The 15,831-nt window shown below is 42.8% G+C and overlaps 1 protein-coding gene across 4 annotated transcripts; it reads left to right on the top strand.

The window, feature by feature from the left end:
- Positions 1–725: 725 nt before the first annotated feature.
- On the top strand, positions 726–13,611 carry st8sia5 (ST8 alpha-N-acetyl-neuraminide alpha-2,8-sialyltransferase 5). 4 transcript variants are annotated; one of them, XM_056578009.1, is made up of 9 exons: positions 726–871; positions 3,384–3,491; positions 3,819–3,914; positions 6,180–6,272; positions 7,049–7,135; positions 11,911–12,055; positions 12,210–12,322; positions 12,421–12,513; positions 13,138–13,611. In XM_056578009.1, exons 1-9 carry the CDS (start codon positions 726–728, stop codon positions 13,598–13,600), a joined length of 1,344 nt encoding a protein of 447 aa, XP_056433984.1. In that variant the 3' UTR covers positions 13,601–13,611. The 4 variants fall into 4 exon arrangements, with proteins under 4 accessions (XP_056433984.1, XP_056433987.1, XP_056433985.1 ...); XM_056578010.1 differs by lacking the exon at positions 3,819–3,914 and having other exon boundaries at positions 741–871; XM_056578012.1 differs by lacking the exons at positions 3,384–3,491; positions 3,819–3,914.
- The last annotated feature ends 2,220 nt before the right edge of the window (positions 13,612–15,831 follow it).

Genomic DNA, 15,831 nt, shown 5'->3' with positions numbered 1-15,831 from the left:
TCAGCCTTGATTTATGGATTAGGCCTACTTATTTGAATGACTATGACTAGAAACCGTGTTCTGCTCATATAGCTGTCAAAAACTAGGACTATTAGGACTGACCTGTCATGGTAGGTAATTGGCAGGCTTTAAATACAATAGGGCAGATGGTATTGGATACTTTGCGCAGGAAGCGAAAGGGCCCATTGGATTTTAAGGTATGGATTTGGATTTTAAGGTAGATTTCAGGACATGGCGCCTTGGTGCAAGCTCCACAGGGAGTGACCTTGCCTCTTGACTAGCAAGCAAGCCTCTCCAGCGAGCCGAGGCGCCTCCTAAGCACCACAGGCTCTGCGTTGCGTCGTTTCCGATTTCCGAAACGCGCCACTCGCTCGGTGTTAACATCAACACTGCACTATTATAGTCACACAATTTTGATTATTTACGCTGGCATTTTTTTTAGAATCTTTAAAAACCCAATCGTCAGCGCGTTGTGGTCACATGGAGCTGGGTTTGTGATATTCTGGACCATCTGCATCACCGGATCCTAATGCATGATAAACAGCAAGGCAGCAGAGACCAGCTGCGGGCTGCGCGCACCGAGAGACCCAGCGGTCTGAAACTATGCCACCGAGTCGTGAAAATAAGTGTGTGAGGAACATTAGTCCGTGAATGCATCGAGGACCGAGTCCTAACCCGGGGATTGAGGTTCGAGGACAGAGTCCCGGGGATCCAGGGACCCGGGGATGCTGCGCCGGAGGATGGGGTACTCGGACCCCACGTCGAGTAAGGACCTGCTCGGCAATAGGTCTCTTTGTTTTATCTTTATCTGTGCATTTGGACTGGTCACTCTATTGCAACAAATACTCTATGGAAAAAACTACATTAAGAGGTAAGTGTTTGATTTGGAGTGGAGCTGTGAATTATCAACGAAGGTTGATTCAGGATATATACAGCCAATCTTAACATAATGCATAATAGGTGTTTATTCTATGCGTAACTGGGGTTTATATATACACAGCACTACTATATCATTCCGATGGGCTGATGTATGGGGAAACAACATCCATTTTTCCCAATGGCATATAATCGAATTTCATTAGATTTATTTTTCTTTTTTTGTTTTCGATGATTTCTAAAGACGAAACATCACATTCATACCCAGTGCTCGGACTGTGTATGGGATTGTTTCCCCTTTATTTTGATTTTCTGTTTCAGTGACTGGTCACAGCCTACATCTTACAAAGGGTATCCGACTCATATCATTGCGCCTCTCCGAAAATGTGGGTTATATAATCCAATCAGCAACATATTGAAGATGGTGTGTGTTACGAAAGCCCCCCCTCCCTGATCCCCATTGCAAAAATACAGAAGATAAATATTGAATGCCATAGGCTATGTCTATATGATGATCTCTCTGGGAACCCTTTTACAACGTGAACTGTATACCTATCGACCAAAAACGTTTCCATCCAGAAGAGCAGATGCTGAGAAGCAGAGATGTTTGATCCGAAGCCAAGAATTCAATTGGAAGGAAAAACAACAATAACCAATCGAAAACCCCCAGCACCAAATACGATACATGTGGCACATTATGACTTTGCTCTATAGCCAACATGCATGTGGTGCTGAAATCCGACCTGTTTCCTATAAGACCCCTCCCTTCCCCTTCCACTAACCCTCCCCACATACCCACTGGGCTGATGATGCTGGAGATGATGATGCTAATGTATGGATTCATTGCTGTCTCGTCGGCTTGTCTGGCGAGGAGAATGAATCCAAGCACCAGACACACCTCTCTGGCTGTGCCCTGGCTCCCTATAGCGCTCTACAGACCATGGAGAGAGTGAGAGAGAGACAAAGAGAGCGAGTGAATGACGATCTCTCTGCTGCTGCAACAAACACACCATTAGCGCACCAAGGCAGCCATTTTACTCCAATCCCACCTGCATGCTGGGATGGTTTTTGTTGGTGGGGTGGGACTGGAGAGAAGGAGGGAAGGATGAGACTGGAAAACAGCTTTAAATGATGATGCAGGTCTGAGTGTGTGTGTGGGCCTGTGTCTGTGTGTTTGTGAGTGTGGGTGAGAGAGAGAGAGAGAGAGAGAGAGAGAGAGAGAGAGATAGAGAGTGAGAGAGAGAGAGAGAGAAAGAGAGAGAGAGAGAGAGAGAGAGAGAGAGAGCGAGAGAGAGAGAGAGAGAGAGAGAGAGAGAGAGAGAGAGAGAGAGCGAGAGAGAGAGAGAGAGAGAGAGAGAGAGAGAGAGAGAGAGAGAGAGAGAGAGAGAGAGATGTTGTTGATTATACCCATTACAGCTCATTTTTCAAGCTCATTTTCCAGAATTAAAACTATTCGCTGGGAGCCCATTAGGCCCTTCTATCATCTTATCAGATGCATATGGACGACAGACAGAGATGCATTAGGTAGTTAAATGCAAGCGTTCAAGCTCTGCTTAGAGTGATGGCGTTGTGGCAAAGTGATGTGTGCAGCTACAGTAAGTGGATCCAAAGCGACCCACTTACTGTCAACGACATATTTACTCTCACTCTCTGTACCATATTTAGAAGATCTGCCACCCAGGAAACTAGATCAAGAATTAAAAAGAGCATAAATTAAATGCTCATGAATTATACCCAATTCAGTCTTAAATAAAATGACTGTATATCTGTATTAGACAGTGATTTATTTTTACAAACGTATTGGAAACAAATAAATCAGTAGGGACTCAATGTGAAAGGAATGATGATAATAGAGTGAGTGTGGATCAACTGAGCGCTTATCAGATGAAAAAAAGGGAAAAGCTTGATGTTTTTTTATTGTTTTCACAGCGCAAAAAAACAAGCAAAGGGAATCAGTGCAAGTGGTATACTCCTTCTGACAATGGTCAGCGTGATCTGTAGTGGTACTTCGGGACCAAGGCCTAATGCACCTGCAGATCCAAAGGGGTGTTTACTCTGCAGCTTAATGCGCTCACGACCCGATCCTTACGTACCTGATACGTAGTCCTGCAGTGATGCATTGCTGCTCAGTACATAATGAGGCCGATGGGCGTGTTTGCACAACGCAATCCCAACACTAAAAATGATAATAGAATAATATGTAATCCTGTGAAGTCATTCGATTCTAGTATGCCGGTTTTGTGGTATACCAGAGTTTGGCGGTCGATGTTTTCACTGCTCTGATTCCCTGCATGTTAAAACATGATGATCTATTTTACCACGTTGATGGCCGACATGATAAACATTTTTTATCCCATCACTGTACTGTGTATGTGAATGTGTGAACCCCGGAGGATTGTGAATGATTGAATAAAGGATTGGAGGGTTGTTGAGCGTGTGCACATGATGACATTTGCAAAATGAGGCCAAATAAATATACCAAATGAACTGACAAATTTTCTTACTAGTGCACAACAGTTTAGCAGACTCAAAGGCGACGAAACGGGGAATTGGAGCGGTCCCATTAATTTCTCGGATGACGGATCTCTGAAGCCGGCCAGAAATGGGAAGAAAAGGTACATATCACTGAAGTGACTGACACTGCACAGCACCTCTTAGAGACCAGAGCGAGAGTGAGAGAGTGAGTGAGAGAGTGAGAGGGAGAGAGAGAGTGACCCAGCTCTGCATGTGTGAACTGGGCCAGCGATGCATCCACCAGTCAGCAGCTTTTATAAGTAGACTCAAGGAGAGAAGGAGCTGCAGCATTTTAAGATTCATCAGCCTCTTTTTTTACTTTCCTTTGACATGTTTCCAAAGAATTGTGCTGGCATTATAGGGAAAAAGAGGGTGATGATGCCACAGGACACACATTAACCTAACTTAACCTGTCTGCATGTTGACAGATGTTTCCGTCAGAATTTTCAGCCTGATTCACAGAGCTCCATAATAGTCGCACCCTGCCTAGCTGATATTAAGAAGAAAAAAAAACGCTCTCACAGGTAGGCCAGTCTGCAGGCATTTCTAAGTACTTTCACTGAAACCCAAGAATGCCTTTCTTTTCCATTAGTCCGAAAGGGATGAACTCTCATATTATTTTCAGTGGTGGTTGCACCTCAGAATTGCTCTTTGCATGTTGTCTGACCTGCTTCACCTCGATCCCTCCCCCCCCCCCCTTCCCTCCCCGACCCCCCCCCCTCCGCCGAGCCATGACACACAGACACACACACACATACACACACACACCCACCCAGTGGAAATCTGGGGAAACTTCGCCCTTCTTCCTGTCGATGTACCGGCTTTTCCTCGTACTTGTGACCCATCCCAGCACCCATCTCCAAGCATCGTCCTTCTTCTCAACGTGTGTCTCGCTCTGCACAGCTGTGTGTTTTCATAGTGTGGGTTGACCCCACCCTTTTCTTCACTGCCTCTTCCCTTCTTACGTCTGTCTCTCTTCTCGTCAACCTGGATTCCCTTCTTTTTAACTCTTTGATTTCCAGACAGGCACATACCCAGGCACCTGGGCGCAAACAAAACAATAACAATTACTCGGCAGCTCTTAGTGTAATGCTAGTTATGCTTAAATAGTGTCCACATGGGGCCTAGCCACCGAGTGTTCATTCTGAAATAGCATACGATTCACAACTCCAAGTAAAGTAACTTTCTAAGCAAACAAAAAAGAGGCTCTATCATCTCGAATCACAATGCAAATAATGATAAGGCTGTCATTAACCACAGGACACATGCTTCCAAACCACTGTCCAGTTAACGCTCAGAAACATGCTGTGCACCGGCAGGTGGAGGTTGAGCACCAGTTCCATTATTTACCTTTTCATACCACATTGTTGTTTAAACACATTTGGTTTAAACACGTTTTTATATTGTGTTCATTTTCAATTTTTTTTTTCTAGTTTTTATCCCAAAGACACATATAGGTACTTTTATTGTTTCTTCCATATTTCTATCATCTGTATTCTCATGACATCTGTTTGATTTAACATCAAACTCCACAATCATACACATACATGCATATAGTGTCTGCTGCAATTGCAGCTTCATTATTTTGTGCATCCTTTCCTCAAGTCAACGGCAAGAACACAGGTAAAAGGATAAATAACTGTTATTTCCATTTGTATGCTAGGCCTTCTGAAAACTAAAATCAACAAAAAAAGATCAAAAAATCTCTAAATAAAATAAATAAATAATAATAAACAGATAATCCTTAGATTGAAACATTGCAGTCATTTGTGTGTGTGTGTTGTGTCTCTATATATTTGGTTTCTTTTTGATTTTCTTGACAGATATATGTGCATAAACATTATTGACACATTATATACCAATAATAACAATACTGACCTGAAAGCATGAACATATCAATGCTATTAATATTAATAAAAACAGTAATGCACTATAATAACAATATTTCTTCTACTACAACTGCTATACTAAAACTATTAACTCTGCTAACAACGCTAAGAATAGTTTAGTTAAAAAACGAATTAAGTAAGTACCAAGCTTATATAATTCAAATTGTAATTCAGTTTAGTACAACGAGTTACATACTTCAATCATGTTTTTGGCTCAGCTTCAAAAGCTTATCTCGAACTTGAGATTTCCTGTCATGTTAAAATATATCATTCAACGTTCACCCCAATACATCATGTTTTTAAATCAACCAAAAAAATATAGTAACAATTTAGGGGTGCCTTTAGTTCATATTCAGCATTTGTGAAATATAACCCCAACAGTGAGAATATTTCTTTAGTCTACATTTAAGATGAGATGTATGCATGAGCATGTATGTATGAGTGAGTGTGCATGATAAACTTCAACTAAATGCAAATTTGCAAGCATTTTACTGTATCACAGTCACAAAACGTGTGTAAATCTAAAGATCCAAAATTCAAAATGATGTTGCCTCACACGAGCATAACCCATATTCACCACCCCTGACATTGTGATGTGCACAGGAGGGCTGCCATTCAGGAGATGAACACAGATATGTCCTCTATTCACACGTCTAATGTGTCCTTTCAGTTTTTGGCTGTCATAATTCACAGTATCACAAATGAATGCCAAGTGAAACCGATTTTAATTCTCATTCATTAAATCCCCTAAATACTTTTTTATTTAAACGTCATCAATATGCCACCAATATTAAATCAATCAATTGGTTTAGCTAACTGATAGCAGGTTCACCGTTTAATCCCATTTGATCTCCTCCATGTGTTCTAGACCTAGGTTGACTGACTGTCTGTGTCCTCCAGGTATTTGGACTCCTACAAAGGGGCCTATGAATACAACTCCACTGCCTGCAAAGAGTTCAGGCAGGACATTATGGACGTTAAGGTCCTGACAATGTAAGTGATTGTGGACTAATGCGCTGTACCCCTGAACCACTGACACTAATACTCTCTGCAAGCAGCTCTATCTGCTAGAAGAATGGAATGGGATGAGGTTTCTCACACCTCAGAAAATGATGATAGAAAGAACGATCCTTGACAGTGGAAGCTTTGATAGACGATTAATACATACCATAATCCCCAACTCGAAGCTTATTGCTTATAATAATACATAATAATCATGATAACAAAATCTCCCCCACAATTATTAATTGTTTTACTCACACACCTCAACAGTATCTAGTCAATAACAAAATCCTAAGTATAAAGTCATAAAAATTCCATTCTTGAAATGAACAAGTTTTCCTCAAAACTATGAACCACAATAATAATAAATCTAAAAATGTGTGTGTTCTATTCCTGGGAACTCGTGGAAACATGATGTAATGTTCATGTTCCCCGGGTGGAGGCCCACTTAGTAGCAGCTCTAATAGGCCCTGATTTAGAGGAGTAGCCAACGTTAGAAAAGCATCTCCCACTCCTCCAGCACCAAATCAGATCTCCAGGCATTTCAAGGGGAAAGCTGCTTCTATTCAGAGCTGCCTCTATTCTGCCTCTGTTCAGAGGCAGCTATATAAAGACGGGAGCGGCCAGACGCTCGGTCATTGGCTTGTTTTATTTTTTTGGGCTATTTTGTTGTTCTCATGCTTCCCTTCTTTATCTACCTTTTGAAGGAATAGTCTGGCAGTGTAATACGTCTGTCTCTTAAGGGTCATCTTTCTTTCTCTCCACAGGGTGAAAACTTCAGATCTCTTTGAGAGGTGGAGGAACCTGCAGGTTTGCACGTGGGAACAGAATAAAATGGAGACTGACAACTTCAAGTAAGTAATGATGTATCCCCACATCACATTACCACAAGGAAATGTATTGTATATATTTCCCTACATTATCATCATCGTCAACATCAAACTCAACATCTGCTTCTCGAGATAACTGTTGGCCCCGTCCAAAGGGGTTGTGAATCCAAAACCCTTTTTGTTTTCTTTTAAGCATGGTAATACAACTTGTTTGATGATCCACATTGTCACATTGGACATTTTGTCACGTTACTAAAATGGGATCTTCACTAAGAGAAAACAGGAGTCAAATCCTATGTTTACTGAAGTCTCTGTCAACCATATTGAGAACATTTCACTCTGATATGAAGATCAGAAGTTTTTTATCTGGGGAGGAACGCGGTGAGGTGTTTGTGGATGTTGAGAGCAGTGGGAGGTGTGTGTGTGGATGTGAACAGCAGTGGGAAGTGTGTGTGGATGTTGAGAGCAGTGGGAGGTGTGTGTGTGGATGTGAACAGCAGTGGGAGGTGTGTGTGTGGATGTGAACAGCAGTGGGAGGTGTGTGTGGATGTTGAGAGCAGTGGGAGGTGTGTGTGTGGATGTGAACAGCAGTGGGAGGTGTGTGTGGATGTTGAGAGCAGTGGGAGGTGTGTGTGTGGATGTGAACAGCAGTGGGAGGTGTGTGGATGTTGAGAGCAGTGGGAGGTGTGTGTGTGGATGTGAACAGCAGTGGGAGGTGTGTGGATGTTGAGAGCAGTGGGAGGTGTGTGTGTGGATGTGAACAGCAGTGGGAGGTGTGTGGATGTTGAGAGCAGTGGGAAGTGTGTCTCGATGTGGAGAGCAGTGGTCTTTAACCTGTTTGGGCCTAAGGAACACCAAATATCACTCACTTTCAAATAATTATCAAACAGATATAGGCTAATTTAAATCAAACAGGCAATCAAATAATTTATAAAACAATATTTAAATGGGTTGAAGTACGGATGGGTTGTGGGAAATCAATCCATAAACATAGTCCAGGTGTACACACACACGAAATATAATATGTGCAACGAAACATAAAAAACCTTTTCACAGGGTTTATAACCATAACCCTTACAAATATTTACTTAAAGAGGCCATGCCATCATGGCACCTAAAAAAAGCAGCCAAAAAAGGAGGCATTAAAAGCCAACAATTTGGCAAAATGTTAACCATAACATAATTAAGATTTTAACAGTTGTGGAAGTCAATGGTTACTTCCAGATTCAACCGATGTATTATCTTGATAGTCTCTCACCTCCCTACGCAGAAACTCAAACGAATAAAACGTTACTGTTGTCAAACTAAGTACTTTTCTCAGAGTATCAACACCTACTGGGTGCTCTGGTCTCCAGCCACAACTTCAGGAGCAGCAATCGTTTACTCTTTTCAACTCAACTGCTGACCAGGTGAGTCCAGATTAGCTCACTTATATTGTAAACATGTGTACTTTATATTTAAAGACATGTAACGTGCGTTTGCTATTATCATGCAATGCTTATTGCGTTAAATCACTGCTTCGGTTCGCAAATAAGCTTTTCCGTTGTTTCTACATGCTGTTAGCCGTCAGCGACTTGCACATTTTTAAGTGAAAAACAAAGATGCTCTTCTGCTTATGCATTCAATAGCCTTCCTACTCGGAGGAAGTGTGTCTTTGTTAAGCGGGTGCATGGTGACCAACCCTTTTCCCTCTCAGCAGCGGTGCAGAGGCGGGCCACCTGGAACCACGAGTCCACCTGGAGCCACGGGTCCACCTGGAACCACAAGTCCACCTGGAGCCACGGGTCCACCTGGAGCCACGAGTCCACCTGGAGCCACGAGTCCACCTGGAGCCACGAGTCCACCTGGAGCCACGAGTCCACCTGGAGCCACGGGTCCACCTGGAGCCACGGGTCCACCTGGAGCCACGGGTCCACCTGGAGCCACGGGTCCACCTGGAGCCACGAGGCCCCAGGACGGCCGGGGTCTCAAATGGGTTGGAATATTTCAAAATAAATGTTGTTGTTTTAATCGTCTGTGTTCTCATCTTGCTTTTAATAAATCTCTGATTTATCTGAAATTTTTTATTTTTTTATCAATGTAATCCTTTTTACGCCTGTTTGAAATTTCCCAGTCCCACAAACCCAAACATCCAAGTAGAAGTCTGGTTGAAGTCATTGAAACATGGAAACATGTCCAAGACCTGTCCTCATTTCAATAGACAGATTTTACACGTCATTTAAACAAAAAAATGCTCAATTGTTCAAAAACCCATCACAATAAGCACAAACTCATGTGTCCATGCAATTTGTATTATGCATCCAATTCATCATGTAGCACCTTAAACAATGACGTTTGTCTCAAATACAACGTATTTTCAACGTTAACCAATTTTTACCATATTTTAAACCGCATAATGCTCACTGGTTCAAAAAGTCTACTTTGGTTCATTACAAATCCACACGTCAAAGCGCCTGGGGTCAACCACTGCCGACCAACCTTCTGCGCAGAACGGCCCGAACGAGCACATTACGTCACGTTATCGTCGCCGATGTAAGGTCTACCTATAGGGGGCAGCAACGCTCCTCATGGCGAGTTGGGTCACCTTTATATCCGAAATACAGAACAATAAATTACATCCCATCGGAAGCAGAGGATTCAGGGGGAGGGGTTTATATTGTTCATACTTTTCTGTGGTTAGCTCAAATCACTGTTTTAACAAATAATTATTTATAGCCCAGTTGCATGGTTAAATGTAGCCTACTTGAAATGTAACCAACAGAAGGGAGAAATATATCTGTGGTTCTGTAGAAATAAGTTAATTAAGAATTGTACATGAAATGAAAATATCTGCTTGAAACTAGGTTTAAATGTGAACGTTAAATGAAAAGTAGCAAAAAGCCTTTGAAATAACTTTTGAAAGATTTGTTAAAGTATTTTCCACAGCAGCCGTCGACATCTTTTAGATGTCTTTTCAACGGAAAATGCTCACGTTGACCGCCCAGTACAGATCTGAAGAGTGAACACAAATTGAAAAGATCCCAAGGCCCTCTGACAGATGAGGCCCTAAGACGAGGCCCTCTGACAGAAGAGGCCCTCTGACGGACGAGGCCCTCTGACAGAAGGGGCCCTAAGAGGAGGCCCTCAGACAGACGAGGCCCTCTGACGGACGAGGCCCTCTGACGGACGAGGCCCTCTGACGGACGAGGCCCTCTGACGGACGAGGCCCTCTGACAGAAGGGGCCCTAAGATGAGTCCTATCTCTGCCTTATAGTAGAGCACTCTGTAAGTTTGTAGACATGTTTAACGGCTGGTGTGTGTGGATAAGTGTGTAGACATGTGTAACGGCCAGGTGTGTGTGGAAATGTGTGTGTGGAGCTGCGAGAAAGGAGTACATTTCTCGGACACTCGTCCATATTTTTGTGGCCGCAAAAAAACATCACTAAAGAAATGCTCATGCACTAAAAGGGTGCTAAAAAAGTTTCACAAATTTGGGGTGTATCGTAACCATGGGGATATGACCTGGCACCCTCAGCATTTGTTTTATATCATAGTGTTTGAATTCGAGTCCAAACTGGGGGTTCAGTTACAGTTGAACGGCCACCAGGTGTGATGCTAGTTACCCATTAGAATAATGTACCCGCTATGGTTACATCCCAAAGGGAGGGACGGGTTTATGATCCGACACGGATCCACCGACCAGCATTCCCAGTGGACTGTACCAACTGGTTTGGTGATCATCATACATCTGGGTGGGGGTTTACCTTTGGCTTGTAATGGCTAATCGACACCGCACTTGGTGGTAAAATAGGAGCACTTTATCTATTTTCAAATAGAAGAGTTCTGCTTCATTTGTTTGTGTTGCGTCTCCCATGTCAATGGGCCAACCTTTTCCAAGGGTCCCCATTATCTGTTCTCTTGCTTTTGAAGAAGATTGTGTTAATTCCTAAAAGGTAATAATAATATGTCGCCTTGTTTTGTTTTCATCCCCTCCCCTGCACACCCCTGTGTCTAATCCCCCACTGCTCTAGGAGTTAATCAACCAATTCAAATGGCATCACCTTGTCCTGTTCTCCTCCCTGCCACGTCTCTGTCTCCAACCCTGATTGTTCTTGAGGATCAATCAAGGAAGCAGTTGAGGGGTTGTATTAGCGTTAATAACTTACAGTCCAACTGGGTGCCAATCTCACCGAGATATCACATCCTGCCTGCTGTTCAACCTAGAGAAGGTGTCGTCAGTTTTTAATGGGCCTTTTCAGAACAACGGTCACCCAACAGGAGACAAGGGGGTTGCACCTTTTTGTATTGTTGGACCTAGAGAACAAGTAGCGATTTGAAGGTATCTGAAATCCCTGCCCTTTAAAAACTTGAAGGTATCTGAAATCCCTGCCCATTAAAAACTGACGACACCTTCTCTAGGTTGAACAGCAGGCAGGATGTGATATCTCGATGAGATTGGCTGCTGAGGCGCTTGGCAGAACAACGGTCACCCAACAGGAGACAAGGGGGTTGCACCTTTTTGTATGGTTGGACCTAGAGAACAAGTAGCGATTTGAAGGTATCTGAAATCCCTGCCCTTGTCATGTGTTTCGATATATATTGTTGTATGTGTGGAACTAAGCAGCGATTCCCTGAAGGGCTGCGCTTGTAATTTGGTAATCCTAAGAGAGTCCAGGAAAAAAAGGGTTGAACGTTAAGTCTTGACTCAAGACATTCAAGGCCAGACATGAATGTTGTGAAGAAAAGGACTTGGAAGCAGCCCCTTGATATGAATCCTCCGCTCCCCCGTATAACTGTGTGTTTTTCCTGTCCCTCTGAAGGGCGTCTCTGTCCCGGTGCTGTAATGCTCCCTCCTTCCTGTTCACCACCAAGAGGAACACGCCTGCAGGGGCCAAGCTGAGGTACGAGGTGGACACCAGCGGCATCCTGCCCGTCACAACCGAGGTCTTCAAGATGTTCCCAGATGTGAGTCTGTCCAGCCATCCATTCCTCCACCCACCCATCTGTCTACCGCCTTCTAGGGAACGACGTAGAGGGAGGTCTCCTCTGTGAGCTTCATATGGACGACATAGCAGGATGACCTCTATGGGAGCTTCATATGTGTTTTGTTGTTCTCCAGGATATGCCATACAACAAATCCCAATATAAGAAATGCGCTGTCATTGGAAATGGAGGCATCATCAAGAACAGCAAATGTGGGAAAGAGATCGACTCAGCAGACTTTGTGTTCAGGTATATTGCAGACAACAGTGTTGCAGAGAAAAATAATGGATAATGTATTATCTTCAAAATGTGTTGGAGTCCTATAACAGGATCCTATTTTTTTTCAGATGCAATATACCACCTATCAACGATAAGTACTCAGCAGATGTCGGCACTAAAACGGATCTTGTGACAATTAATCCAAGCATAATTACAGAGAGGTACAGACACGCATACTCACACAATTCAGGAGTTGTTTAATGTGCTTAATTTAAATTATATCTCGCTCTCTTCTGAACAAATAGCCTTTGTGGCTTTCAGGAACAGTATCAGGTCATTTATCGTGGCAGCTGCATTTGTTTCGGTTAACAAAATGATGCTAGGAATGGATTCATGACAATTATTTTAGAAGACTGTGAAATACCATAGGTTCAACTCTTGATTTGTTGACTATTATTTGAGTCTTGATTGTATTGCTTGCTGACTGATATCTGTTGGCTTGATCTTCCCTCTAGTACTATCTAACTCTACTACTGTCTAACTCTACTACTGTCTAACTCTATTACTGTCTAACTCTATTACTGTCCAACTCTAGTACTGTCTAACTCTAATATTGTCTTATTCACGTCCTGTCTAACTCTATTACTGTCCAACTCTAGTAATGTCTATCTCTAGTATTGTCTAACTCTAGTACTGTTTATCTCTGGTATTGTCTAACTCTAGTACTGTCTAACTCTAGTACTGTCTATTGTCTAACCCTAGTACTGTCTAACTCTAGTATTGTCTAACTCTAGTACTGTCTCTACTCTCTCTGTTGTGTTCCCATCTCGTTCTGCGCCCTCCAGGTTCCAGAAGCTGGAGAAGTGGCGGCGGCCGTTCTACGAGGTCCTCCAGAACTACGAGAACTCCTCGGTGGTGCTGCCGGCGTTCTACAACACGCGCAACACCGACGTCTCATTCCGCGTCAAGTACATGCTGGACGACTTTGACTCCCAGCGTGGCGTGTTCTTCTTCCACCCCCAGTACCTGCTCAACGTGCAGCGCTTCTGGGCGGTGCAGGGCGTGCGGGCCAAGCGCCTCAGCAGCGGGCTGATGCTGGTGACCGCCGCCCTGGAGATGTGCGAGGAGGTCCACCTCTACGGCTTCTGGGCCTTCCCCATGAACCCCTTAGGCATCTACATCACTCACCACTACTACGACAATGTCAAGCCACGGCCCGGCTTCCACGCAATGCCCCACGAGATCTTTAACTTCCTGCACATGCACACGCGCGGGATCGTCAACGTTCATACAGGGCAATGCAGGTGATCGCCCCCGACAACCGGCCCACAAAGGCTGTTCCACATCCACTGAGGGACTCACTTTACACCTTGTTGTGGAGGAGTTCCAGCTTTACCTTTTTAATGGGAGATTTTGGTAACACTTTATTATAACAGTAATTAGTCATTTATAAGCCTTTAGTAACTGATGAACATTTATATTCATTGTAGATGATTGATAAGTGCTATCTTAAAGGTCCCATATTTTACCACTAGATGTGATCTTGACTCTCCATTACACGCCATGTCAAAACTGACCCTCTAGAGACTTATAGATACATGGACAGATGATCTATCTATCACACACCTGTGTGGAAACCAACACCTGTGATGTCCCTAGAGGGTCGATTTGACACGGATTGTAATGGCTGATCAACATCACACCTGCCGGTAGAATAAAAATCCTTTAACATAGTATTTATTAATCGTCTACAAATGTATGTTCATATTTTCTTAATGATTATTTAATCCTTAACTAAAGGCTTGCAAATTACTTACGACGTTATTCTAAAGTGTCACTAAGATTTTTAAGTGGTGTTTACTTTTAAAAGATGATGGACATGGAGTCTGTCCTTTTTTTAAAACCATTTAGTACATTTATGTGAAGGATGGGGGGGATTTTGGAGGAAGTTATGCATGTAAGAAAGCTCCAGGGGGATTACATTTGAAGACAGTTACGGTACATGTGCCATCTCAGTGGCAAAATGCAACACTACCTCTAATAATAAATCCAACAGATCTGATTTTCTGTTCACTAGCATATTTTTGCTAACTAGCAAGCTGGTTCAGTGTTAGCAACCTAACTGTTAAAAGAAACTGATTACCTCTGGAGCCTTCGTTTTATGTTGTAGTTAACATTTCCATTTCATTGTCAAATTTGCTTGCTTTGATGCCAAACTATGTTAGTTCTCAACTTTGATGTGTACCTTTAACTTGCTCACATTACAAGTCGTTGATTCTCTCTTCTTCTAAACCATGAGTTGCTCGTTTTTATTGTCATACGTGGTCTTCCAAGTGATTGTCGTCGTTTCTCGTGACGTTTTCAAGTGAACTTTTCCAATGGCTAATTTGTAGCCTGACAATGCCAGTCCAATACGCAAATGTGTACTCTCAGTTCCTTTTCGATTTCCAAAGGGAGTTATCAACAGACAAACACCAATATGCCTCCGGATGTAATTGGATAGATCTACAACCAATCAGAGCAACCAATCGTGGGACAAATTATCGGTAGCCATCTTGGTTGCTTATGAAAATGCTCTAATAGGCACTGAAACCCGCCCCTTATAGATAAACGGTTGTGCAGTCTGCTGGAAATCTGTCTGAACAGGAGTGGGGCCTGGCGCATATGCCAGAGCAAATAAAACATGAGCTTGCATATGCGTCCGGTTCCCGGGCTTGCAAAGTTTTATACCGTTGTACAGGAGTATTGCTTTGTACTTGACAATGCACAAATATCTGCTCTAAAATCCAGACCCTTGTTGGGGTCTTGCTCCTTCTATCCCCTCTCTGAGACATCAGCCCCCCCTGTGTTCCACATGTTAGCTGTCTCCACATGGAACAGATGTGGCAGCTTTTAATCAATTTGTGTAATTTACTGATAGGGTTAGTATTGCCAATCCAACAATTTACAAAAGATGTAACCTATGGTTTTCTAATTTATTCAATATAAAATGGTTAACTGGAACAGCATATTTTCAAAAGCTGATCTTCCCTTGAAATTACCAGGTAATGTTCTCAAATATTCCTGGCGTAAGATTGAGTATTTTAAGGCGTAAGTCGTAGTTTTGGACAAAAGCCGAGCAAATGTTTTTTTATAACATTAAGAGAACAAATCTTTGACTTCCTATCGCCAATCCAATCTGTTCACCCTCCATACAGCACTGGAGAAAGATAACAACGAATGAAGGCCACACACTGTGGCTATATGGCTTATTTGATCCCATCTCTTGCTGTCCTCCATGTCTTAAGCCATACTGCCTTATGAGAAATCAACCGTTTTTCTGATGCGCACTTCACCCATGTGGATCGCATACCTAATGTAAATTACTGTAGATCCAGCTCTTTTCCACACTTTTTAAACTTAAAATCGTAGAATCTCTAAGAGATCGCAGTGCACAGCATTCATTGTGCATTTTGTTTTGGAATTGCTCTATCCCCCTGTAAAATACAATTCCATGCATAACGATGTAATGCTGTGCATGTTTGTACTCTATGGCCTAC

This window comes from Gadus chalcogrammus, chromosome 19, assembly GCF_026213295.1.
Source record: "Gadus chalcogrammus isolate NIFS_2021 chromosome 19, NIFS_Gcha_1.0, whole genome shotgun sequence".
Taxonomy (NCBI): Eukaryota; Metazoa; Chordata; class Actinopteri; order Gadiformes; family Gadidae; genus Gadus; species Gadus chalcogrammus.
The sequence above is the reverse complement of the archived record's forward strand: the minus strand, read 5'-3'. Positions and strand labels throughout refer to the sequence as shown.